At 35.0% G+C, this 27,665-nt stretch overlaps 1 protein-coding gene across 1 annotated transcript; it reads right to left on the bottom strand.

Moving 5' to 3' along the window:
* Positions 1-977: 977 nt before the first annotated feature.
* On the bottom strand, positions 978-27,665 carry Nus1 (NUS1 dehydrodolichyl diphosphate synthase subunit). Its single transcript, XM_047558817.1, is given in 6 exon segments — positions 978-4,689; positions 7,797-7,896; positions 12,672-12,821; positions 13,684-13,809; positions 27,252-27,488; positions 27,491-27,665. Coding segments are annotated over 6 exon segments (879 nt in total). The 3' UTR covers positions 978-4,598.

Genomic DNA, 27,665 nt, shown 5'->3' on the forward strand with positions numbered 1-27,665 from the left:
ATAATTATCCACTGGAAAAATCATCTTTCCCAGCTCAAGTGAAATCTCTTTACATAGTACACTATATTTACTTGCACTGCAATTAATAAACTTGTGGAAATCCCACTAGGTTGACACAACTCAATCAATGCTACTTTCAGAGGGCAAAAAATGGGACACCAAATTACTTTAAAAAAAGCAAAAAAAAAAAAAAAAAAAAAAAAAAAAAAAAAAAGAAGAGTCATTATTGTAATTTAGATCTGTCTCCCAAGTCACATGTGGTTCAGCCCCAGCTTGCAGTATTTTCGGGAGTTGGTACAGTTTGGGAGGTGGGGCCCAGAGAATGAAGTTGGGTCATTTGGGTGTGCTCTTGAGAGGGACATTGAGACCCCAGCTTGTCCTTTTTCTGTCCCAGCAGCCATAAATGAGCAGCTTTGTGCCCCCACCATGATATTCTGACTCACTAAAGGCTCAAAAGGAACAGAACCAGCTGACCATTGACTGAAACTCTTGAAAATACCAGCCAAAATAAACCTTTCCTCATTTTTGTTCAATTTGTCACAGCAATGGAAAGTTGACTAAGTCAATATTCTTGGAAATGTGACCTCAACATAAGCATAGGGTATGTCTAAAACAAGCATTTTAAAGATTATTCTTAAGAACAACATAAGCAATTTAATTGTGGAAATCAGTGTCTATAGGATAAATTGACTTCTAATTTAATGTTTACATAAGAGGTAATCTGAAGCATTTCTTATAATTTATACACAGATAAAATATTACTATCTTTCAAAAACACTTTCTTTCAAAATAAAACAAGCTGATAGTCTCAATAGCAAATAATTCACAGTTGGAACTAGGATTACATTTAATTTTTATTTTTTGCAATCCACTGGAATGAGTAATGCTAAGAATGTAGTCTCTGACTCGTTAAGGAAGAAAAGAATAGGTACAAAATTATTTGAAGAACTTGAACCAAGGTTATTCATTAAAGATAACTGAAAGTGAACTATACTTTTTCCAAACATTTTATTTTGATGGGCTAATGTAATTGTTTATATCCAGACACAATAACAAAATACAAAATAATGCAAAAATCTCAATTTCTGGCTTATAGTTTTAAAAGAATTTATTAAACCTGTTACAGCAGGATACATTTTTTTTTAAAAAATAAAAGTACAAAATATTTCTGGAAGGATTGTTGCCAAAAATGTAATCAACCAGTTTATTTTCCCTCTCAATCCTCTGATTTTCTCGTTAAAATGAATGTTTTAAAACTTACACAGATTCTTTTTGCTTTCCCCTTTTCCACTAATTTTACCAAATAGTCTATCAGCTAGAATCTTGAGCAACTGCTGACACTAATCTAATTTCCTGGGTTTTATTTCATACTATACTAAGCTTCTACTACAGTAGAATTACCTTTTGTTAACAAAAAGAGATTTTTTTGTTAAATGTTGGTAATGGTTGGCAACTTTAGTTAAAGGCATTTCCTATTAACCATGGTTAAAATGGGACCTTTGATAATCCTGATTTTAAATGAAAACTATGTACATACAAAAAAAAATTACAATTAGGTCTTCAAGTAAGAAAGTGAATACTCTATGCAGCATAAGACAAACCACAGCTCTTACCTTTCAATTTCCTGGCTTGACCAGAAATATCAAATTCCTTTTTAGTAGGGTATACATATACATAAACATTTTTAGCTTGGCAATTCTATATGCAGTAAGAATCAATTCAGATTTTAATTACCGTGGAATTTGACAATTCTAGCAACAGCAAAGCTGAATTTTATCTAACAAAAAGCAAATAAAACTAAGATTTCAAATGTTTAACCTGTTAAAAATGAGGATATATTTCAATCAAGGGCATACTATCTAAAAATATTGCTATCTAGTCATGAGTTTCTCATTACATTTTGCAGCCCCTAAATGTTCAGAATAAATGTAATGTTCACATAATACTACAGTCCATGAAAAGAGTATATTCTTTTATTGGGTTTTGTTCATACATGTTGTTCTCAATAATAAAATTCAATAAATTTGATTCCTTAATCATAAAAACTTGCTGTACACATTATATACATGTTTCGTCAAAGTCTACAGCCATACAAAAACATCACAAGGACTTAATTGACTCTATGCATGGTACCATCACACAGGAGGGAGCTAATTAAGTAATATACATTCAAAGATTAAATTATAGATAGCACAGTGTATTTGGCACTGTTCACTAATATGACATCTTCTCAGAGACAGGCAATCTCAAGCCTCTGTCACAATATACCAGAATTTGCTATTCACATTAAAACTAGCTTTTAAACTTTATAACAGAACCAATTAGTTTTAAGAAGCAAAGCACAACCAGAATTGGGAATGGAATTCAAACTCTCCAACTTCTTGCTATGCTACAAGCTGTCATCCATAAAGTAGTTTTAATTTGATAATTTTTTCCATTGTGGGGAGTGTTGATAAAAATTTAAAGAAAATAACCTTCAATACACATAGACACATTTTTCTTTACAGCTATCAGTTCTTTTGGCGGGAGTGCAAAGGGAGCCCTGATGATACAGAACTTGTGATAATTTTGGCAGGAATGACAGAATGACCAATATTATTCAAATTGTACAGACTGTACAAGCAGTCAAACTCATTTGAGAAGGTTCTGAAATGTGTATATCCAAATTCAGAACCCTTAGCAACATGTTTCAAGTATTTCTTCCTAGACTCAGGTCATGGGCTATAGATTTATTTTGATGTACATACACTATTATGAAATAGGAGAGAAGTGTAAAAACTCAATATTAACTCTTTAGGGACCTGAGCTATATGCCAATGGATAATTTGACTAACTTCATTTTAACAAACATTATATCCCTTCACTTTAATTGGCCAATTAATTTAATTCATTAAAGCTGAACATACTCCAGAATGGTTATAAATAACATTTATATCTATCGTATCTGCAAAAGGCAAAAATGCAGTCTTAAATTAGCCAAAAACAAAAACACAAACTCTCAATAAAACATGGATCACAGCACAGGGAAATAAATGAAAAATTGTCAAAGTTTAGATATGCTGTAGCTTCACACAAAACTTTTGGCAATAAATTAAGACTTTAAAAAAGGTTATATAAAGAACTATGGAAGTGCAAAGTAATGTCACTGGACCAAAATTTAGTTTAATCATTTTTATTTCAAGTGTATTTTAAAAATCATAAATGGGGTTTTATAATCCAAAGCGGAAACATTTATTCATTGCTTTAGAATCTGCCAAGCAATTCCAGACCATGCTTTCCAAATTCAGTCTTCTTTGCTGTTTTCCAGACTTCTGAGACCTAGTATTTATAATACTCCATTCTAAATGTACAATTTTAGATAACTACTGTACACTTGTTGGAAAGAGTTTTCTGAGAACATTCCATCAAATATAAAGAATGGTTTCTGTCCAAGGATCAGTAGTGAGGGGAAAATATTAAACACCTTTCAAGAAATCATTTATTCATTAAAAAAAAAAAAAAACAGAACCAGTGAGTTCTCTGTCCTATAAAATTAATCTAAATTATTTTTGTAGACTTTGGTAATATTTTCCCCACACACAGGCCTCAATCCTACTTAATTTTTTAAGCAAAGTCACCACTGGAATTTACTGGGGAAAAAAAAAAATCCCAGGTGTTATTTCAAGGAAGAACAGGTTACTTCTAAGGAAAAGAGCTGCCCTGGTAATTTCTCTCAAATGCTCACTTTAAATAAAAATAGTTAATGGAAATATTTTTTAAGCCAATTTTGGGTACTATGCAACATTACATGAAATAGAAAATCAAAACTTCTCTTTTCTAGGAAATTTTCCATCTTTACTTTAAAGAATACAATTTATTCACCTTTTTTTCCCTTCTGACTGCCTAATTCAATAATTTTTTAAAAAATTCTGCATCTCAGTGTATCAAGAGTTCTTTTTCAAATGTTCTTTACAACACAGAACACAGACTCCAGAGCAACGTTCTCAAGTCACACTGTTTAACTACAATGAAGTAAGAAATGAAAATGGACGGATATCTTAAGATAGGTATTCTCTCTCCTCTGAAGAGGAGCAAACTTTTAATAAGTGAGCAACACAGAAATCCATTCTCTGCAACTCCCTCAAACTAAGAATACCTCCATTTAATAATATATTATTTTAAAAACTTAAAGTTTGGTCACTAGGAAAGACAGAACAAAAATTACTCCCTTCTCCCCAAACAACAACCCAAACAGTTTTAGTCATTCCCTCCCTTTACTCCCCACAAAAACAGGGAAGTAGTAGGGGCCCAAAGCTTTACATGTGAAATCTCAGCTCCTAAAACATTGCTGCTATTTGCTCAAAAGTTGTAGGTCTACTTATTTCATTCTCCAATACTTCCCCCATTTATAAGTTTATTTCCATACACACACACATGCACGCACACTCGCACACACTCATACACTCACTCTCAAGTAAGACACTTTTTTGTGTTTGTTGATAAATTATGAGGAATATGAACTAGGTGTGCACAGGGTTTCATAGGTGCTTTGTAAACATCAGAGTCACTTGGGTCCTTTTCTCCAAAAGCCTGAAATCAAATTATGCAACCAGGGATCACTACTTTCCCAGACGCTGTTCACAGGCTGCATATTGACGAAGGGCAGAGAAAAAGTCCTCATAACTGATGTTTAGGTGGGAAGGCAAAGAGCTGAAAGGAAAGCACAGGGGAAAAAAAAAACAATTGATGATAAACTGTAATTTGGTGGGGGAAACAAAGGATAACAATCAAAATGAGGTTAAGGGCAGAAGAAAATAAATTATAAGCAAAATATGCTAAACCATTTCTACTAAAAGATTGTTAAACTCATTGTAAAACAGTTTAAGTAAAAATTAATCTTCCCCTCTTTCCACAAGAAGAGAAAAGCAACTATAGTAAGTTAGCTTCATAAGCTGTTAAAGCAAAAGCCTAGATTAACAAAAAGCTGGAGATCTATGTGTATAAAGGATCTCACTTGAATCCACTTTTAGAACTCGTCGTCATAGTCAGAGCGAAGCCAGTACTATGTGAACAGTTTACAAAAGCCAGGCTTAACGTTGAGCAGTGCATCACGGCACCCCACATGATGACATATTGAAGCTATATGGTGAGCAAGCAATAAATGAACATTTAACTCCACTGTTTCCAACTGCTCAAGGAGACACTTATAATGTGAAGACAAGCACTTTAGAGACAGAGTGAACATACAACCAGAGGGCTCTCATTTAATTATTTAAAAATAATTTTCAACAATTAACATTAAAAAAAGATCTCTACTTACACAGTTTTAAAATGAGGTTTGGAAATGCCAAATAGTAGCAGATCCAAACTCGTGGTCAGATTCACAATTTCACAGTTACACATACTACACATACACACACACACACACACACACAGAAAGGTACACAAACCTATCAGGATAGAACTCCTGCTCTGACCCTGTGGTTCTCTTTAGTTATGTTTTTCCCTCTGAAATTCTGAAACAAGTTACCCACTTTTTTCTCATTTCTAATCATTTCTTCATAACATCAAATAATATCTCTTGATAATATCTGCTATCAATCTTATATCTTCATTTTCTACTTAAATGATATCCTCAAAAGATACATTCAATGGCATTCTTGCTAAAGCTTGTTTCAAACATCATCCTCAAACTCCCCAACCTCCAAAATCTGCCTCAGTTTACACTTCTCATCAACACTCTTCATCTCCTGTTACTCTTCATGAAGCACTAAGAGTCACTACCCATCAGTGCTCCAGATCTATCAGGGATTCAAGCTTTTACTTCTCCATTTTATGATTAAGGTATCTTCCCTGTCATCATGATACTCAGTCTGATGGAGCCTCAACATAACAGAGAGCTATGACAGATATGGAGATAGGTCCATGTTAGAGACTGTTACATTCAAGTATCTGTTCCTCCTTATTAGATTTAAACCCCCAACTCTAACTTAAAATGTCCATTTAACAAATACAGAAGTTTTAACTTTTCAAAACCACATTATGAAGCTACATAGCCAAGATTCAAACAAGATCTATTTGTTCTAAAACATTCTTCCCTCAACTTCAACCACTCAACTTCATAAGACTATCACTACAGCCATTCTTAAAAGTCTACCTAAAAGGCACCTGAAATGAATGACTTGGAAAACCCCTGGAGAAAACCAAGTAAGACACATGTATGCCCACCCTGAGGACACCCAGTTTGTAGATCTGGGTTCTAATTCCACTTTGTTACAAACTTAAAAGTCTCTTCCCTACTTTCTTTACCTGTACAATGAGGTGGGACCAGATAATTTACAGTCCTTTCCTTCTTGAGCACACCACATGAACCCTTGTGCCTCTATTTGATACTTTTTTCCTTCCTGCCCCCAAGCTTCCATTTCTTAGGGCCGCTGGTACACTTTGGAGAGATCCTCTGTTCTTATACTTAAAGCTACTTCCTAGGTACTGATGATCCCCAAATGAACGTATTTAGTCTGGACTTCCCACCCAGTCACCAACTTTACACCTTTCTCTGTCCTAAGTGTTTCCACCTAAACAGATTATTGCTTCAAAATTATCCACATCTTCCTTTCAAAAATATGTGCTCCCTTCACTTTATGGTTTCCTCTCAATAACATTTGAAAACACCTCATCACTTAGGCTTTACAACATAGGAATCACTTTCTTCTCTCACATTTACCACAATTAGAAAAGTGCTAGGTCTGTAATCATACCTGGTAAAACTTCTCATGGCAAAATCTGATCCTTCTAAGATCAGGATTTAAATACATTTTAATGCTACCAAGTCTCTCCATTATTCTAAATCAGGGGTTAGCAATAACAGTCTTGGAGGCAGCACCTGATTTTATTTATAAAAAAGATATATAAAGACTTTTCAGAGTACAGTCATACCCAGTTGTTCATCTATGGTCTGTGGTTGTTTAGCTACACTAGCTGAGTTGTTGTTATGAAGGATAGATAGTTACAAGAGACTGGGCCTGAAAAAGTCTAAAATATTTACTATCTGACCCTTTTCAGAAAAAGTTTGCCAAACCATATTCTAAATAAACAATTTCATTCTCTTCACTATATTCTTCCCTGAATTATAGCGATAATCTCTTCACTTGTCTTTTTAACTCCATCATTTTCCATACCCATAGCTGCCATACAAATCTTCCAAAACCACCATTCCCATATTAGCTACAGGCACGACAAAGTCTGTCTACAATTATACGCATTCCTTACATTAATATTTAAAGGCTTCCAACTTTTGACACCCCTAGACTATTTAATTTCATTCTACTGTCTAATACTCTGCTCTGGTGGGGCCAGTTCTCTATTTCTTGCTTAAGCCAGGTGAGCGCTCTCCAAGAGGAGCCATCTCTCCATCTTCCAGTTCTCTATTTCTTTAAAATGTGCTCCAGATTTTCTTTTGTTTTCCTCCTACCATCTATATGTCCTACTTTATTCTAAATACAAAAATTATATCCATTTTATATAACCTGGATAAGTCATGTTTTCTGTAGAACTGACAACTCAGGCCCATAGAGATATTGCTCATTCCTGATCTCCTAATCAGTGTTAATATCAAATATGTATAAAACCATATACTCTCTTAGGTCTAACTTATTTATATGGATCTTTACCTTGCCACTGATACCGTGCAGTACCTGACGTAAAGGATGTAGTAACATAATTTTGGGGGAATTCCCACCAGATCTAATACAATGCTGGGCTCAGGAAAACAAGTGCTGGGCTGAACAGAAACAAAGTTAGTACATTTAATTACTTACACAATCTCAGTCAATCTGATTTGCCAGGGAAGAAAGCCTAATGTGCTGTCCACAGGACCAAACTTCAATACTAAATCAGGATCAGGGAAACCATTTGAACCTTGGAAATAAAGACACACATGTGAAATTAACATGTATTGCTTACCAAAACAATGACCAAGGACAAAAATCTGTTAATTAAACTGGTATAACTGTTTTCTTCAGAAGTTTTACTTGTGTTTCCATCTGTATGTTTCCCCCCCTCACATCACTCTTGAATATATAGTTTAATATTTATGTTCATTTCAAATGTAGAAATTGTCTCAAAAGTTCACTTAACAGGATTTCTTTTCTTTTCTTTTCTTTTTTTTTTTTTTGCGGTGCTGGGGAATGAACCCAAGGTCTTATGCTTTCAAGGCAGGCACTCTATCAACTGAGCTACAACCCCAGCCCCAGGATTTCTTGATGAGGAAGGTAACCCAATTCTCACCCTAAACTCGGTAAGTACCCCACAACCACCAACACCAACTTCCTCTATCTTTAAAGACACTCTTGCCATCCTGGGAAAGAATGCTCTTAGGGCACAATTGCTGAATTGTGCCACAAAATCAATGTCTTCAGTGTTCCCTTGAGTCTAAGTGACCTCAAAGAGGAATAGGAGACTATTTGAGCCTCAACAAGTACAGGGAAATTCTTTATCAATATTATGAACTGGTTTTCACATGAGATCTGTCTTGGGGTAGGGTGGGGGGAAGGATAAGGATGTTTCAACTGCTTAAAAATAAAGTTTAAAGAGTCATTGGTATAGCAGATAAGATACTATAATCTGAGGGACCCAGGTTCTAACATTTCCTCATATCTTCAGCTCACTTGCTTGTCACACAATCTCTCTAGAGCTTAGATCATTCTGAAGTAAGGAGATTGGATTAGGCACTAATACTGAGGAATGAGGCAGTAATATTGAGGTTATTATTTCAATGACAAATTCCCTTTAAAGTCCGTGGTGGTAAAGCAAGCAGACTAAGCAAAACATCATACTCCTCAACCACCTGAAAAGCAATCCTCTTTAGTTAAAAAAGTCAGAAACATCAAATAATATTCCTGAAGAGGCTTCCAAATCGTCTCCATAAAAAAATAAGTATTATATTAGACAAAATCAGTCATTCAAGGGCACTGGATACTGGATAAGGGCAAAAAATATCATTCTTAAATCAGTTCCAGGGAAGAATGGTAGAAGTCTTACCTGGAATTGCTCCCAATCCGCACACCTAGTCTATAAAAATCAATTGCAGAGAACGGCAACTTTTCTAGCACAGGGGTGATGACAAAAATCAGCAGATTTGCTTCTTAGAGCAAAAAGATATGGACTGAATTTGAAACTGGAAGTTGTAGTCAGGAGGAAGAAAACAATGGTGAAAATCCATGATTTGCCAGCTACAAGCAGGAAATTCAAAGGGGAAGGAATAAGAAAAGCTCATATCTTTACTGGCCTGAGGCGGCAGACTCAGCAGCCAGAAATTTAACAGGAAGATCCTGGAAATAAGATCTCAGATAAAATCTCACACTTCTACAGTTGACTGGGAAACTATTCACATAGGAGAGGCAGGGAGAGAGGGCAGGGTAGGAAGTGAAAAGTAAGGGTGAAGGAGACTTGAAAATGTTCTCAATTTTGAATACATTTTCCAATTCCACACAGAAATCACTAAAGTCTTACAACTTAAGCATCTGTGTGCAAATCACTCAATGACCATTCAACTATGCAGATACAGGAAGCCAGACCAAAAACACACACACACACACACACACGCAAAAACCAAAAACAACTACTAAACCAAGTAGAGACAGTAGCTGTCATCTTTATGGACAATAAATTATATTTTAAAAATTCCAAATCTCTACAGAAAAAGCCACTACTACTATTAAGCGAATTTTAGCAAGGTTGCTGGATACAAAAATCAATATTTTAAAAAACCTTGTATTTATAAATATTATCAATAATCCAAAAATAAAGTTAAGAAAATAATTCCATTAACAATGGCATAAAAAGGAATAAAATACTTAGGAATAAATTTAACAAAAGAAGTTGAAACTCTAAAACCTGAAATTATACAGCACTAAGAGAAAAATTAGCACCCAAATAGAGAAAAACTATGTTTATGGATTGGAAGACTCAATATCTTTAAGACAGCAATTTTCCTAAAATTGAGTGACAGATTCAACTTAATACATATCAAAATTCCAGCAGGGTTTTTTTTTTTTTTTCTTCCTTCCTTTCCTTTCTTTCTTTGAAATTGAAAAGTTGACCTTAAAATTTCTATTAAAACGCCAAGGACCCCAAGTAGCAAAAAAACAACTTAAAACAAAAAAGTTAAAGACCTGATACTACCTGATTTCTAGGATTACTACGTTAGACTATAGTAATAATGACAGACTTCGTAAAAACAGATATAAAGACAAGTGGAACAAAATAGAATGCTCAAAACTAAACTCAGAGATTTATGGCCACTTATTTTTTTCAACAAAGAAAACAGGATAATTCAATGGTTAAAAAAAAAAAATTCTCATCAAAAATTACTGATAAAAAAAATAACTAGGATCTTTAACCTCACACTGTTTACCCAGGTTAAGACAAAATGGATTATAGACCTAAATGTAATCACAAAATCTAAAACTTCTAGAAGAAAACACAAGAAAAAATAATTGTGACTTTGGATACAACAAAGATCTCTAAGACATGAAACCAAATATGTGATCCATAAAAGAAAAAAAAATCTGGTAAATTGGAGTTTATAAAAATTAAAAACTTAAACAATTAAGAAAATGAAAAAGTAAGCCATGGACTAGGATAAAGTATTTGTAAGTGTACCTATCTTATCACCGATAAAAGATGTGTATCCAGAATATACGGACTTCTTAAAACTCAATAATAATACAAACAACTTGTTAAAAATGGGCTAAGTATTGGAACAAACATTTCACAAAAAGATGATAAGATGACTAACACATGAAAAATATTCAACATTATTAGTCATTATGAAAATGTGAATATCAGAAAAATATTATTACATGCACACTAGACTAGCCAAAGTACATTTAAAATGTTTTTAAGTATCATTTTTCATAAGGACATGGAGAGACTAGAACCTTCTACCTTGCTGGTAGGAATGTAAAATATATAGCCTATTTGGAAAGCAGTTTGGCAGTTTCTCAAAAAATTAAAAATTCACTCACCACATACAGCAATTCCATTGTTACGTATCTACCCAAGAGAAAAGAAAACATGTCCACACAAAGACATGTATGCCAACAGTCACAGCATTATTAAAAAACTGAAAACAAGCAAAATATAGTAAACTGATGAATGGATAAACAAAACATGGTATTATCCATAAAATAGAATACTATTCAACAATAAAAAGAAATGAACTATTATTGCAAGCAACATGGATGAACCTCAAAAATATTAGACTGAGTACACAAGAGATAAAAGACTATGCATTATATGATTGTTTTCTATAACATTTCTAGAAAACACAAAAATATGTCAGAAAACAAACCAGTGGCTGTCTGGTTTGGGAGGTAGAAGTAGGAACTGAATGTAGTCACAAGGGAACTTTAGGGCATGACAGTACTCAGAACATTTGTTTCTGTCCCATTAACTAGTTTAAGGACAGCATACATACTCACTTGTCATAAGTTTACAATCCCTGAAGGCAACACCTGGGCTCAACACTTTAGCACTTTCTCATGGGCAACCTAAAGGCCACCTGTGTGGCCCAGGACAACTTTTAGGATGTACACATAAATTACTGCCTGGGTGGGCCTGACATAATACAGGAAACAGTCAAAATGCCAGTAACTTCTAAAAAGAGTGCCTCTACAATGGTCCACTTTTCAGCAAGCCCAACTACAGTTACACAATCACAAACAATATAAGGCAAGAAGTGAGTAGTCAATGAAAGTAGGAAGTTAGAGCAAGAGAACAAAGGGGGACTGTACTCTATGATGGCCATGTCAAAGTAGAAGAAACAAAGAATCAGGAGTCACTGAGTTAGAAAATGGATTAGTAAGATAAATGGAAACTAAATGTGAATAAATAAAAAATAAAGGAAAACCCGGGTCACATATGGCTATAGAAGCTATGAATGGACATGTACTTATTAAAAAAGATTGCCTTTCTAGTTAGAAGGATCAGGATGTTAAAGCAAAAAGTTCTTAGAGTGGCTCTATAAGCAAACCAAAAGCATTTACAAATAGTGTGGAAAAAATAATAAACATTATATTTTGGTATAATACAAAAAATACAGTGGTTTATTTGGTACAGAATAACAGAAAAGAATACTTAAAAAAAGGAGTCATGGATGATGGTAAGATTATATTCTTGGGATTATCCTGTAAAAAGTTATTAAGTTCAAACTTAATAACTTTCAAACTAAAAAGAAAGAGGGACTCAGAAGGCTGAGGAAGGAGGATAGCAAGTTCAAAGTCAGCCTAAGCAACTTATGGAGCTACTGTCTCAAAATAAAAAAACAAAATGGGCTAGAGACATGGCTCAGTGGTCAAGTGCTCCTGGGTTTAATCCCTGATACCAAAAGTAAAAAAGAAAAGAAAGGGGGAAAATAAGAAGGCTGACAAGCAGAAGTCCTATTTCCAAGAGTATTTGTTACTATTTAAAAAACTCAGAAGTCCTTTTTCTTTACCATTAAGTTCTCATGTCAGTGAGCTGACTACCAATTTTATTCTCTCAAAACCATCTTCACATGTCCGTCCTTTAAAGTTCAGAACTATAAAGAGTATAAAAACAAAACTCAGGTTTTATACTATGAAAGGAACCTAAATACTTTCTTTCATAGTATATTCTTGTGGGATAAAATTAAAAACATATATACGACTTACTAAGTAAACTGTCTAACATATCTACATCCAAATCTGTAGATCTCTTTTGCTGCTGGGCTACTAACTGGCAAAAGTCCTGAGCAGCTCTCACAATATCTGCTTTTCCATCTTCTGGGGACAGCACCTTCACTGCCAAATGGCAATTTAAAACTGGAGGAAAAAAACAAATAAGATATTTTAAAAACACACTCTTCCAGATTTATTTCAATATCAGTTTTATGAAATAGTAAGTTCAGACTAAAATAAAGGCAGAGTTCTTATAACAAAAATCATTTATTCCCTTCAATTTCAATATCAAAACATAGTTAGCTATTCTCCTCTGAAAAGACCAAAGCACTCAAAATCATGTTTATGTATATATTTATTACGCTGTCTTATTTTCCAAGTGCTCAGAATGATCTTCTACTGTGCATAAATCTTCTAGAAAATAGGAATTTTATTGATCTAAAACCCCATATACAATCATAGCAGTAAACAGAATAAAACAAATGAGTGAAAATTGTAGGAGAAAACTGTGTTTCAATGGACTAAGTATGCATTGTCTATAACACACACCTTATCTGATTCCCTGAGAGTTGCTTTTCAACTGACAGAATTCTAGGTAACTGATAACAATGTAAACTTTTTATCTATAGAAATGAAAATTTTTTCTAGTCTGGTATATTTTCCATTGTTTTTCTTCCTACCCCATGGAAAAACCAGTTTTGCCTATGTTTACATATTCATTTATTGATCTAAAAATATGTTCTGTGGATTGTCTATTGAATAATATATCTGATTAAATAAGATCTTTATCATGTGTTTACTTTTTAACATCTATAAACTATTTTTATCTTTTACTGAAAATTATTTTTTAACATGATGAAGAAGGAAAGTCTCAATCTGATGATTAAAGATGCTGACAATAAAGACTAACAAAGCAAAATCAATGAAAAATGACTGACAGAATTTGCCCTAAAACATAAACATACATCTTCATGTGTTACATATTCAATTTTACACTCATGCTTACCTTGATCATCTTTGTCATTACTATTTGCAAACCCTGGTGAGTATTTGGAACAATCTAGGCCCAGAAGTTCCTGCTGTTGTTTTAAAATTTCATCCATCAATCTGGAATTATTTCTTTTGAAAATACCTTAAAGAAAAAAAGAAAAAGCAAGCAAATCACAACTAGGTTCATTTATCTTCTTCAGTAATTAATGGATGCTTGTGGTCAAAAAAAATACTAAATTCAGAACTGAACAAATCTGAAATAAAACAGTAAGAACTAATCCTAAATCAGAATCTATAAGAAAAACATGATAACAAGATTTGTTAATACAAAAGTCTGGCTTTAGTCTCAATAATAATAATAATATTTAATTACTTAGTGGCTATGTGAACAGGACAAAAATTTAGACCTTGAAAGGAATTTTAAGAGCTTGTTTATTTGAAACTTTTATTTACAAATTAAGAAATCCAATGTCCTTAGAAAGCTTGTCCAAGAATTTATTTATTCCTGACTCCTAGCCTAACATTATTTTCTCTGCAGATTTATTATGTACATTAAAATACTACCACCCCAATTTCAATTTGATTTTTTAACCTTAAGAGGAACTTATATGAATTATATAAAAAGTACAGAGTAGATAAAAGTAATAAAACCAAAATCTAACAAATTCAAACAAAGCACAGAAATAAACTACATAAAACAGTTTTTGTTCCTCCAACTCCACACAAAAAATTTTACACTTTATCATCAGGTCATTGAGAAAGATAAAGGAACAATGTGACATACATTTAATGTAAATTTAATATAGAGCTCTAACTAAAAAACAAAAGTTTTTGATTATTTTTTGAAGAGGCAGCTTTCTAGTTACCACTGCTTTTTTGATCTTTATTAGGTGGTGTACTTTCTATACTCTCAGGTCTGATGTTAAAACAGTTAGTAGTGGTACAGTAGATTAAGTAGTAGTAAAGATTAGTTGGGAGAGAACACTGTGTGTATGTCTCCCTGTGGATGGAGAGAGACAGGCAGAAGAATCTGCTGCACAGTGCCAAAGTGGTAAAAGCAGTCTCTGAGTGAACAAGGCTTTGAAAAAGAAGCGAGACTTGGGCTGGAGTTGAACTCTGAAAGGTAAAGAAAAAAAAATGGAGAGGACGTTAGAAGGGGGAAAATCCTTAAGAAAAAGCACAGTTTGGAATGTTCAAAGGACAGACAAATGCTACTTAAGCAAGGGCTTTTTAAGAGAGAAGAGGCAAGCGGATAGTTCTAATTTTTATTTCATACTCTACCAAACAGGTAACAGAAAATGTGTGAGCAATGTGGAAGTGTGTAGAAATTTATACCTTTAAGGAAATTGTCCTAGCATTACCATAGGCAGGCAGCAGACTACTGCAGGTTGAGGCAATGGAAAGAAGGACTCACCACAAAGGAAGAACTGAGAGGACGTGGTACATGACTTACTGGGGAATGTATAACATTCCAAGTCTTTTACTCTAGGTCACAGAAAATGATTTAAAAAAAAAAAAAAAAAGTGGCCAAGTTCTGCAAAAAGAACTGGGTAAAAGAAAAAAAATCTGAGTTTTAGATAGTAAATAACAGAATATTTCAGTGGTGTTACAACAGAAGTGATTAAGGGACATGAGACAGAAGTACAGGGTCCTATAAGAACTGTGCAGATAAAGGATCCTTCCTATCTGTTTATCTCACCAGGCCTAACACAGTGCCTGGGGCACAGAGCAAACACTCAACAAATGTCTGCTGAAAGACAGGTCATCTTCAATTCTGGCACAATCCAACTTCAGTATCTTCAATGGCTCCTAAAATGCCTAGTATATAAATAACAAACAGCTCAGCTCAACCACAGCATTCCAGACTATGTACCCATAATTGGTGGAGGCAAATAATTCATGTTTATGAAACAAGTCAAAGTATTTCTTTGTAGTACTTTATACCCAGCAAACAAGAACTACCTTATGTTTCTCAAAAAATAGATGAAGTGACTCTAACCCCTAACCTTTCATTTCCTAAGGACATGCCTGTAAAATTTTTCTAATTCATCACATGCCTGCTGATATGTCACCTCCCTTAAGAGCCTGTCCCAAAGCCTGAGTCAGATGTGCTCTCTTCCCCCTCCATTTCATTCAAACCCCTTGAAAACAAATATTATTTTTAGAATAGCGATAGCTTAACTAACCACCACAACCACCACTAAACTAACTATATTCTTACTTGTGAACTTAAGTTCCTCTTCCTGAAGTTCAATGTTTACTTTATAAGCGGAATTATCAGTGCACAAAATGCCACCTATCAACAAAATCAAAAGGGCATGCCACTGAATGGAAAACTTTTTTTGTTTGTTTCCAGGAACCTCTCACAATAAAAGTAGACACTTCCTTATTGCACACAGGCAGGAACTCTTTTAAAAAGGAAGAATATTACAGAGACACAATTACAAAGTATCTTTTATAAAGAAGATTTTCATAAGGTTATTTTAAACAGAACTTTTGTCTTGATTGATCCAGATGAAGAGATGAAACAGCACTTGCCTACTACACTTGAGCCCTGGCTTTGATCCCCAGCATCACAAAATAAGTAAGTGCAGTTTCCACTAAGTTCTTAGATGAAACAGATTATGAGGAAGATGATTCCCAACATCTCACAGTTTGAAACCCATCAAGAAATCTCATTATACTCTATGATAATTATTTCACCCACAAATAATAATATCAACTTACAATTTTTTCAGGATTCAAAGGCAATACACACATATGCATACTTCACATGACATAAATGCAAAAAGAAATGCAAAAAGATGTAAGGGAAACTTTGAAATCAGAAATTTCTATAGCAATAACAGTATATATAGTTTCTTTCTCTCATATAATTCATTGTTTTACTTCTAGAATTTAAACAAAGTCAAATGATAGCATAAAAGTAAACAAATTATCACGAAAGTCATTTTACACAAATAGAAGCTGAGATTGTACTCATTCAGAAATAAGTGATTTAAAGAAAAAAACATTTAAACAAAATGGTTTTTGAGAAAACTATTATTTTACAGAATTATATAATACTGAGCCTCAAGAACAATATTATTCTATCCTTTTACAGATGAGAAAATAGATCCAGAATGGTCAAGCAATGGTGCTATAGTGTCTTAAGAATTTGGTTTGAAATTCTGGTCTCTGACTTTAATTTCTATTCAGTTCAGTAACTATTTTTAACTCTGACAAATGAACAATACTATTAAACGATTCTAAATTTGTGTGTGTGTGTGTGCGCTGGGTATTGAACCCAGGGCCTTATGTATGCAAGGCAGGCACTCTACCAACCAAGCTATATCCCCATTTTTAATCCCTCTCTTTAAAAAGTTGAATTCTATTAAGTAAAAATGATCTTTTAGACAAATAAGTAATATCTTTTTAAAAAAGAGTAGAACTATAGCTTTATCCCCCCTGCCCAGCTCTTTCATAAAAGGCTTTTTATGTTTTGTTTACAGGGCAAACAAAACATGTATTTTGAATTAAGAGTGACCTAGGAATCTAAAGTAAAAGTTTTTGCAATAATGAATTAAGAAATTTCACATTATGTTCACATATGGCAACTATCTCATCTCACATTCTGCAACTATATCTCATGAAGACTCAATCTCTGAAACATAAACAATATAAAAAATATGTATAGAAAAGGTACATGAAAGTCATTTTTAAAAACACAATGCAAAAGTCTCCAATTTCCACAAAAGAATGAAATATTGTTCTAGGAAAACTACACTCCAGAAAAACTATAACATTTTTGGTATTTCTTGAATAACATTAGCTACACACATTAGAATCAAATGTAGGCTTCTTTTTAATATTCTAAGAAACATTTGTTTTAAATTCTAGTATTAAAAACTATATAAAGGAAGTTTAGACAATAACAGAACCCTCCAATTTCAATAATTTGAAGTGTCCCTAACCTTACATCGCAAGAGGACTATTTTAAATATTCACTAGTCCATGTCCACATGTGTAGGCACTCCTGGTATACATGATTATGCAACTTTGTATCCTGCTCTTTTCAATTCTGTAACATGAATACTTCCTTGGTGACCTTCTCATGTTTATTTTAACACTGCATTATTTAACAAAAAAGAACTTTGCTAATTTTGCTCAATTCTTAAAATATAGTAATCGGTACTTTGAGAGTCAGGGGTTTAGCTCAGTGATAGAATACTTCCTAGCACTGCATGAAGTACTGGATTGATCCCCAGCACCAAAATAAAGCAGTACTTTATCAGCTAATTACTATTATAGAAAAGACTGAATATTCTCTCAGAATGCAGAATTTATCTTATTTAAGGAAAAGAAATATATCAGTATGAGCAATGCATAAATAGAGAGGTATGTAATATGAGACCACAGACATTAAAAGTGGTTATAACATGAAGGGGCTTTGGATATTAATTTAGAAAGCATTCTAAGTACAATGTGAAGCTGCTGGAGTGTTTTACTCAGAGTTTGAGTGATGTTATCAAAAACAGATAACTTTGCTAGTGGATGAAGAATATAGGGGCCAGAGTAGAAATGAAGAGCAGGAGGCTACTGGAGAATACAAGTGAAAGATAATTGCAACTTAAACTTAAGACAACTGCAAAGGAGAACAAAACAAGTGGTAGTGGTAGATTTGGGATATACTCTAGTAGTATGGCCAAGGTGGCCTGCTTATTGATGGATTACAAGTAGAACATGAAGTTGGAGAACTCACGCATGATAACTAAGCTTTTAGCCTGAGGAACTGGAGGGAAGTAATATTTTGTGGGATGAGGAAAATATGAGGTGAGAGATTTGGGAGAAATTTTTAAGACTATTGTTTTGGACAGATTAGGTATTAGAGAGGTCTAATAAAATAAAAGTGATTTTACAAAGAAGTTGGATATAGAAGATAGGAACTATGGAAGAAATGAGGGTTGGAGAAACAAAACTGCATGTCAGCACACAGAGGATACTTAAAAATCACAGGACTGGAAAGTTATCTGGCACAGTTGTCAGAAAACTTACTGCTATAGGAGCAGGGCCCCTATAGAAGCAGGGCTGTTTTTAGGATACACTGACCCAGTGAAGCAGAAAAAGATATACACACAGTTCAAAACTCCTGCAACATTTAGAAGTGAAACAAAGGAAGAAAAGTTAGACATAAGGCTCAGAAAGAATAGGTAGTGAGACAGAAGAAATCCAAACACATGTGGTATTATGGAAGCCAGGAGCAGAAAATGTTTTAAAGGAGAATAAAATTAAGTAAACCCAATCTACCTATTAGATTATACACTACCTTCAGGTATCTTACTAGAATCTTTTCAAGTTTCTAGTACAAGCTCTTCCAGTAAAGTAGTCCGAAGTGATCTGTAAAAATGGTTCACTACTCTCTTGTCTCGGAAAATCCTACAAAATCATGCAAATCAAGATGTCTAATCTTTATGTTCACTTTAAGAACACCCATGACTGCCCAGGTCATCAAAGGTATACATATCTGAAAAATCCCAAGTGCCCGAAAAAAAAAAAAAAAAAAATTCCATTCCACCATGGTGGAGTTGGGAGGTGTGTCCAGTGGTGCTGAACACAGGATTAGTGACCCAAAAAGAGTGCTATATTTCTGCTGCAAATGCTTAAAAATGCAGACAGTAATGCTGAACTTAAGGGTTTAGATGTAGATTCTCTGGTCACAGAACATATCAAGATGAAAAAAAGCACCCCAGCATGTGCTACCATACTTAGATTAACCTATACATGAGTTCTCCCTGACATTTTGGAATTATACACGGGTTTCAATAGTTGGTCTGCCCTTAAACCCAAGCATGTACTAGGTAATAAAGTCATGACATTCCATTTTTCAAAATAAGGGAACTAAATAACAAGGAGTTTAAAGAAGTAAGCGTTACAAATTTTGTCTGTATTCCTTAAATATTGATTCTTTTAAAGTTTATGTGAAATGTGTAATCAATTTTATAAAATGAGGTTTTAAAAATACACATTGAACCAGGTGTGGTGGCGCACGCCTGTAATCCCAGCAGCTCAGGAGGTTGAGGTAGGAGGATTGTGAGTCCAAAGCCAGCCTCAGCAACCTAGCAAGGCCCTAAGCAACTCAGTGAGACCTTGTCTCTATTAAAAAATAAATAAATAAATAAATAAATTGGGGATATGGTTCAGTGACCAAGTGCTCCTGAGTTCAATCCCCAGTACCCAAAACAACAAAATAAAAATAAAAACACATTGAATATATCTTCTTTTAAATATGAAATCAGAATTTTTACTGTTGTTCATTTCTGTTATGATTTGGATATGTGGTGATCCCCAAAAGTTCATGTATGAGACAATGGAATAAATTTCAGGTGAAATGATTAGATTATGAGTTGTAGTCTATGAGTTGATATGGATTAACTGGATGATAACTGTAACTTTAAGGTGTGGTTAAAGGAGGCAGGTCAATGAGGGTGTGCCTTTGGGCTATATATTTGGTCCCTAGTGAGTGGACTCTCCCTGTTTCCTCATTACCATGTTCTGAGCTGTATTCCTCTGCCATGCCCTTCTGCCATTACGCTCTTTCTCACCTGGGGCCCAGAGCTACAGAGCAGGCAGACCATGGACTGAACTTCTGAAACTATGAGACAAAATAAACTTTTCCTCCTCTATGTTGTTCTTAAAAACTGTTTTGAACACAGCAACGAAAAAAATTGACAACAATTCCCTTCTATGGATCAAATCTTTTAAGAAATATCTATAAGTATTTATAAGGCAAAAGAAGGAGAATAGTTAAGATTATAAACACTGGGAAAAAAAATTCTCCTGGTTATCAAGCATCTCACCAGCTATGGAAGTAAAGCAACTCTTAGTTATAAACAAATTCCCATTCTTCAAAGTCAACTGCCTATGTTTCTTTTTAAACTAGATACCTAATTAAATGACCTAATGATTACCACCCTCATTTAATTTCTCTAACAACCCAACTGTAACACTATTAGAGGGGAATCGTCAGAGAAGAAAACATATACCTATGATACAATTATTAAAAATTTACATGACTAAAGTAGTCATAACCAAATAAATTCTAGAAGCCATTTAACTATTTTATTTAAAGAGAGCCCTGGGGTTGTGGCTCAGTGGTAGAATGCTCGCTTAGCATGTGTGAGGCACTGGGTTTGATTCTCAACACCACATATAAATAAATTAATTAAATAAAGATCCATCAACACCTAAAAATATTTATAAATATAAAAAATAAAGAGAGCCTCCAGATAACCCCAAAGAATAAAAATCATACTAAAACTGGTGTAATGGTGGCATACTTTGATGATGGAATGAGTGCTGGGTTTAAAGTCCAGGCACATCAGCACAGGAAATAATTAACATAAACAAGCCATGTGAGCTTCTTAGCTTCTGGCTACATATTTATTTTTGTTGTTGTTTGTTTACCAATCATTGAACCCAGGATCTACCACACGTGAGGCATGTGCTCTAGTTAGCTACAGCCCCAGCTCAGGCTGTACATTTTAAAAATGAAAAACACCTTCGCAGCCTGTGCTCATTTGATAAATTAATAGTTTGATATAGAGCAAGCGTGCTGTAAACTGAGTTGATTTAAAAAGTATGTCCTATGATTCAGGAGGAACTTATATACTGGTGGCATGAAGATTTTGCTCTATTTGACTTAATAATTTCTTTAATAAATAATTTCTATCACTTGTAGATAAGTATCACTTCACCAAGGCTTTAAGATAATCCAAAATAATTAGTATTAAAAAATGACTCTCGTGGTCAGATTCTCTTACTGGAAATCAATACAACACAAAGATTAAGTACAAAAGTTTTGAATAAAACCTGGTCCAAGTTCTAGAACTGATCTTAACTGAATGTGGGTCTTGGCTTTTTAATTCTCAGGTTCTTAATCTGTAAAACAGCTAAAGATCTGCTGAATTTTTATATAGAAAGCAATGTCTTACTCTCAATCATTATAACAAATACTACTAAGTTCATTCCAAACTAACGTCACTTAGAAAAAAGAACATGATGAACAACCTTATGTAAGGCAAGTAGCAGAGTACTCTTTGATCAGTGTTGATTTCATTGTGCAGAAGAATGATACAAACAGCTTGATTAAAACTGAGATGTCCTGGTCCCACTACCTTAATTCAGTCTGAACAGGAAAAGTGTTTTCAATCAGTATTTCTTAGAAGCATCCCCAATTACTCATTCACAGATGTTTTGAAAAAGACTGACCTACAGCAAGGTTACCAGCATGATAAAAAACAGTCTAAACAAGTTCTATCACTAAAGATAATAACACATAATCGGATAACTTGAAATTAGGTGTACCTCAAGTAAGATACAGGTAAGCATAACACCCCTAAGGCTTGAATAGCAAAAGTCATTTAAGTCACAGTCATGTCCCACATCCTGGCTTTTGTAGCATCCCAGTTCTAATCATAAGTTATAATCATGTAAATAAAATATCAGTCTTCTTACTAGAATTCTGAGTTCAAAAAATTCCTAATCAGGGCTGGGGATATAACTCAATTGGTAGAGTGCTTGCCTTGTATGCACAAGACCCTGGGTTTAATCCCCAGCAATACACACACACACACACACACACACACAAATCCTGATCAAACATAAGTAAACTCCAGTTTTTAGTAGATGAAAGAAATACCAGCAGAAATTATTATAATCAAGAAATACTGTCAGGTCCTGTGGTACCCACCTATAATCCCAGCAGCTCAGGAAGCTTAGGCAGGAGGATCCTGAGTTCAAAGCCAGCCTCAGCAACTTAGTGAGGTGCTAAGCAACTCAGTGAGATCCTATCTCTAAATAAAATACAAAAAAGGGCTGGAGTTGTGGCTCAGTGGTTAAGTGCCCCTGAGTTCAATCCAGGTACCCAACCCCCCAAAAAGAAATACTGCATAGCATACTATAGCAATACAGCCACAACAATGTTTATAGCAATATAATTCACTAGACAAATTGTGGAACCCGTCCAGATGCCCGTTAATAGATGAATGGTATATATACACAATGAAGTTTTACTCAGTCATAAAGAAGAATGAAATTATGGCATTTCCTGGTAAATAGATGGAAATGGAGAACATCATGCTAAGTGAAATAAGCCAGACTCAAAAAACCAAGAGTTGAATGTTTTCACTCATATGTAGAAGCTAAAGCAAAATAAGGGCAAAAAGGGTGGGGATCGAATATCATGAAGATAAAGGAAAGATCAGTATAGTAGAAGATGATATAGAAAGAGTAAAGAGGGATGGGAAAGGTGAGTAAAAGCTCAATGAATTTAACAAAATCATACTATATGCATATATAAACATACCACACAGAATCCCACCTTTATGTATGTGTAAAAAGCATTATTCAAAAATAAACAAACAAGCAAAAGGAAGATCAGAACAGGAAGAATCGGGGAGGGGAGAGAGAGAAGGAGAGGAATGGGGACTGAAATGGAATAAATCAAATTCCATGCATGTATGACTGTCAAAATGAATACAACTACTATGTAATATTCTAATAAAAAAATAAAAATAGTACATTCTTGCTAAAAAAAAAAAGTGAAAAAAAAAAAAAAAAAGAAAGAAAGAAAGAAAGAAATACTGCAGGTAGCCAGGCATGACGTTGCATGCCTGTAATCCCAGCTAGTCAGGAGGCTGAAGTAAGAGGATTGCAAATCAATCCAATGTGAGCAACTTAGACCCTGTTTCAAAATATAACTGGTTAGGGATGTAGCTCATGGTTAGGGATGTAGCTCATTGGTAGAGTGCCTCTGGGTTCAATCCCTAGTATGAAGAAAAGGAGAGAGAGAAGAAAAAAAATAAAAAACAAAAAGATCAGGCTGGATGTGTAGCTGGGTGATAGAGTGTTTGCTTAGCAAGAAGAAAGTCCAGGTTTGATCCCCAGGCCCCCTCACCGCAACCCCCCGCTTCCAAAAAAAAAAAAAGCAAGGCTTTTTAAAGTAGGGCCAAGTTAAGTATCAAAACAGAGCTTTTTGTCTAAAGATTAAAAATAATTTATAACCTACATAATTAGAATGAATGCTTGTTTAAGTACAAATATTTGGATAAAGAGGTATAGGACAGGAAAAAATAAAGGTGGTAAGCTTGTTTCCAAAATGGCTGCTATCAACCTTCTCAACTCCCCACCTTTCTGCATAAGCCATTTTTCCACTGAGAACTGAAATCCTTTTCTCCACTTCCTTAATTCAAGGCAGATGCATGACTTTGATTTCCCAAGCTCAGTCATAAGTCTTGCAGCTCTGGTCTTGGGCTCGGTCTCTGGGAACACTTAATCCAGAGGAAGTCCACTACTTTGTTAGAAGTCTGAATACCCTGAAGCCACTATAAAATGAGGAAGCTAAAACTAACCCTGTGAAACAACCATGTAAAGACAGAGCAACCTGCTTTCACAAACCAGGCATCAGACATATGAAAACAAAAACCTTTATGTGCCAACTTGTCTGCAATCCTATTATGAGTGACTCTGGAAAACTGACCAATTGAACTGTGTCAACATATGAACTGCTTTAAAACGTTATACTTCTGGGTATAACGTTTTTTACAAAGCAACAGATAAACAGAAGAGTTATCCAAGCCTTCCTCTTACCTCTCTTATAACTTTTCCCATCATTAACTTTACCTATTATGTTCACTGATCCCAATATTCCATTTAATGCTATTTCGCAAACTAGTCTAGTGGGAATGATGCCTTTGGGGAACTCCAATTCACACACGCTCAAAGAACACTGTACTGTTCAAACTAATCCAAATTCTACCTATTTTTGCTAGGTACAGGTCAAATGTCAATTCCTTTTCTTTCCAGGACATATGAGGATAAAGCTTCTCCTGAGGGAATTTTCTCTAAAGTCTCTTCCAACTCACTTAACATTTAAATATTAGCTTGTATTAATTTTTTAGTAGGTATCATTCCTTGATTGTAAACTTAAGAGCATCATTTCTTATACTCCTTGTATTACACTGCTCTGTACTATAGTATTCAATAACATCACACTTGAGTATGTTAGGATTTTTAAACTTAAATATTTACTGAGAAATAGGTTTAACCGAAGTTTCTTTGGGAAAAAATTGAATAAAGCTTAGATATTTATACTTCCCTGAAAAAAGTTCACTTTATCTTACATATTCATATGACTTTCTCCCCTCTTTTTAGGTCTATGCTCAAGTCACTGTGGTTTTCCCTGGTCACCCTATTTAGAACGGCACCCCTTCCTGTACCATTGACTTTCAACACTCCTATACCTGCCCCGTTTCTCTCCTTTATTTTTCCTCCTTGAACTTGCAATACCAAATATTTTATATTAATTATAATATACTAAATATTTTATATAAATTGACTCCCACTAAAATCTAAGGTTCTAGGAGCAAGGAATTTTTGTCTGCTTGGTTCATTTCTGTATCCCATACTTGAAAGAACATCTGGCACTTAAGATACCCAACTGTAAACTGCTTAATAAATTAATCAAAATCAATAAATTGAAAGTCTCTTAATCAAGCAGTGAAACTGTCCTTATCTCTTAAAATAAAAAAACTACTTTTATAGTAGGACATAAAATCCTCTAATCTTTAAACCTCCATTCAGTTCTCACTCAAAACTTGGTTGAACTTGACTTCTTCTTTTTCATTATCAATCATTTTGTTTTTAGTCAGTATGACAAGACATGAATGAATCACATCAGAAATTCAATAACAGGAATAGCCAGAACAAGGAAGTGTGACAATATTATAACCTGAGTTAGGAGACACAGTCACAAACTCAAACAATTTAGCTATATATTTTCCTTCCCTACTGGAAGACAAAGGTACTTGATTTAAAAGAATCACCTAGATATAAGTCAATCCAGCACATTGCTCAATGTCTTTAACTAATTTCCATTTCTAATTCATTTTATTTTATTCTCCAGACAATACTGGTTACATTGGGTTAGGCAAGGATTGTATCACCTCCTGACAATTTCTATTGGTCTGCTGAGTTCTTTTAGCAAGTTCTAGTCTGTCTCTGAATATATTAAACCTTACCCTCTAGGGCAAATCATCATTTGATGATTACAGGATACTGAATCATATTCCTTGCTGACTGCAAGGAAGATGATAGAGCAGTCGGAGATTACTACATACCCGGAAGAAACTCTGCATTTAAATCTACCTATATGACAAAGATTTAAAGGTAAAAATCAAGTTGGAGCTTCTCTAGAGCACACAGGTAATCTATGTTATTGAGCAGAGAATAAAACATTCATTTTCTTTCCTTCATACCAGTACTCCAAAATCATCACATCTTTATCTTTAATCCATTAAGTCTCAAATTTTCAATTATGTGAATATTTTATTGACACAGGCGCATTAAAATAGGTTGGAAATCATAACCTAGAGCTTATATATCCTTTATGCATTTTTTCAAATGCTGTAATCATTCATCTATTACTTTTCTCAAAAGAACAGACCTCTAAAAACAATAATCATTTCAAAGTGACCACAGTGGTATATTTGTTGCTCATTTTAAGTTTTTATACATGTTTCACATCTGGGAAAATGGGACAAAATGAATTAAAATATCAATGTAGTCAGGACTTGATTAAAACCCAAACCTGACCGCTAGAGTCTTTATCAACCTTATCTCTTAGATATTTTTTATAAAAGCCTGCTCAAATCCCATCTCCTCCCTATGTGCTCTCAAGTTCCTCCAATCAGAATTTCTCTCCTCCCTTCTAATAGTAGTTACTTTACTCACAAAATGTCCTATGTCACCTATGTATGTACCTTTCTCCCCAAGCCTGAGCATCCATGGAATTAAAGGCAAGATTCTGAGGAATGTCTGGCACAGTGTTTTTGGTTTGTTTCCACTCAATAAGTGTTGAATTTCTGTACTTATAAAAATTCTCTGTGTTGAAATTCATTCCCTCAATCAAAACTTATGGAAGGACAATTTTATAAAATACCGTCCTGGCCACTGAGGACCAAGAATCACACATAATTCCAGGCTCCCAAAGACAGAGAGGGAACCACCTTCCTTTGTGCCTACTCAATCTCTAACTCACTTTTCATAAGACTGGCTCAAATGATATCTGGCCCCCACCACTCCCATTTCCAGCACCTACCACAAAGCATGACTGCACGTGAAGAGCAGTGCCTTGAACCTCTTTGGGAAACGCTGCAGTGTAATCAAAGGGTAACGACTGTGAGAATGCACACACTGGCTAAAATTCCAATTTCCCCTTTACTACCTTTGTGACCTTGGATAAATCGGTTAATGTTTTTGAACTTCAACTCCCTCTTTTGTGAAACAGTGGTATACAAAAACCATTTACCTTACTGGGATATTATAAAGAATGATAAACATTTTTGTAACTGTTAACTTACTGAATAGAATCCAGGGGCTTAATAGGTGTTCAATAAAGCTCCCTTCCTCGAAAGCTCTGTAACTGAGATTTGCACACTCCCAGGGCCAGGAGAGCGGCAGTGTGTGCATAACCAGGGCACACCTGCCAGATAGGCCATGCTGGAGGTCAGAGATGGCTCTGCCAGTCCACCCAACACCATGCCTCACCTTGGTGGTCGTAGACGCTAATGTAGGAGATACCCACGGCCATACACCACACCACGATGCTCGCGATGTCCGAGAAGCTGGGTTCCTGCTCCTCCGCGGTGATCACCAGGCCCAGGTGTACAGGCAACTTCTCCAGGGAACCGCTGTCCGCGCGCCAGCGCAGCCGCGGGTGGGCGGCGGCCGGACCTGGGCCGCGCGGGTGACGTTGGTAACGGCGGTTCCTGCCTACTGCCGGGGCTTACGGAGCAGCGTAAAGCCGAGCGGCGCTAGGACCGCAGCGGAGGCTGCACGGTAGCAGCGCCTCCAGATCCAGTTCCAGGTGCCGAACCGAACGCGGAGCCAGGAGGTGAGCGTGCGGTGCAGACAGAGCAGCGCGTGTAGCACCCGCCACACCAGCTCGTACCGCGCCGTCAT

The sequence above is a fragment of the Sciurus carolinensis genome, chromosome 7 (genome assembly GCF_902686445.1).
Source record: "Sciurus carolinensis chromosome 7, mSciCar1.2, whole genome shotgun sequence".
Taxonomy (NCBI): domain Eukaryota; kingdom Metazoa; phylum Chordata; class Mammalia; order Rodentia; family Sciuridae; genus Sciurus; species Sciurus carolinensis.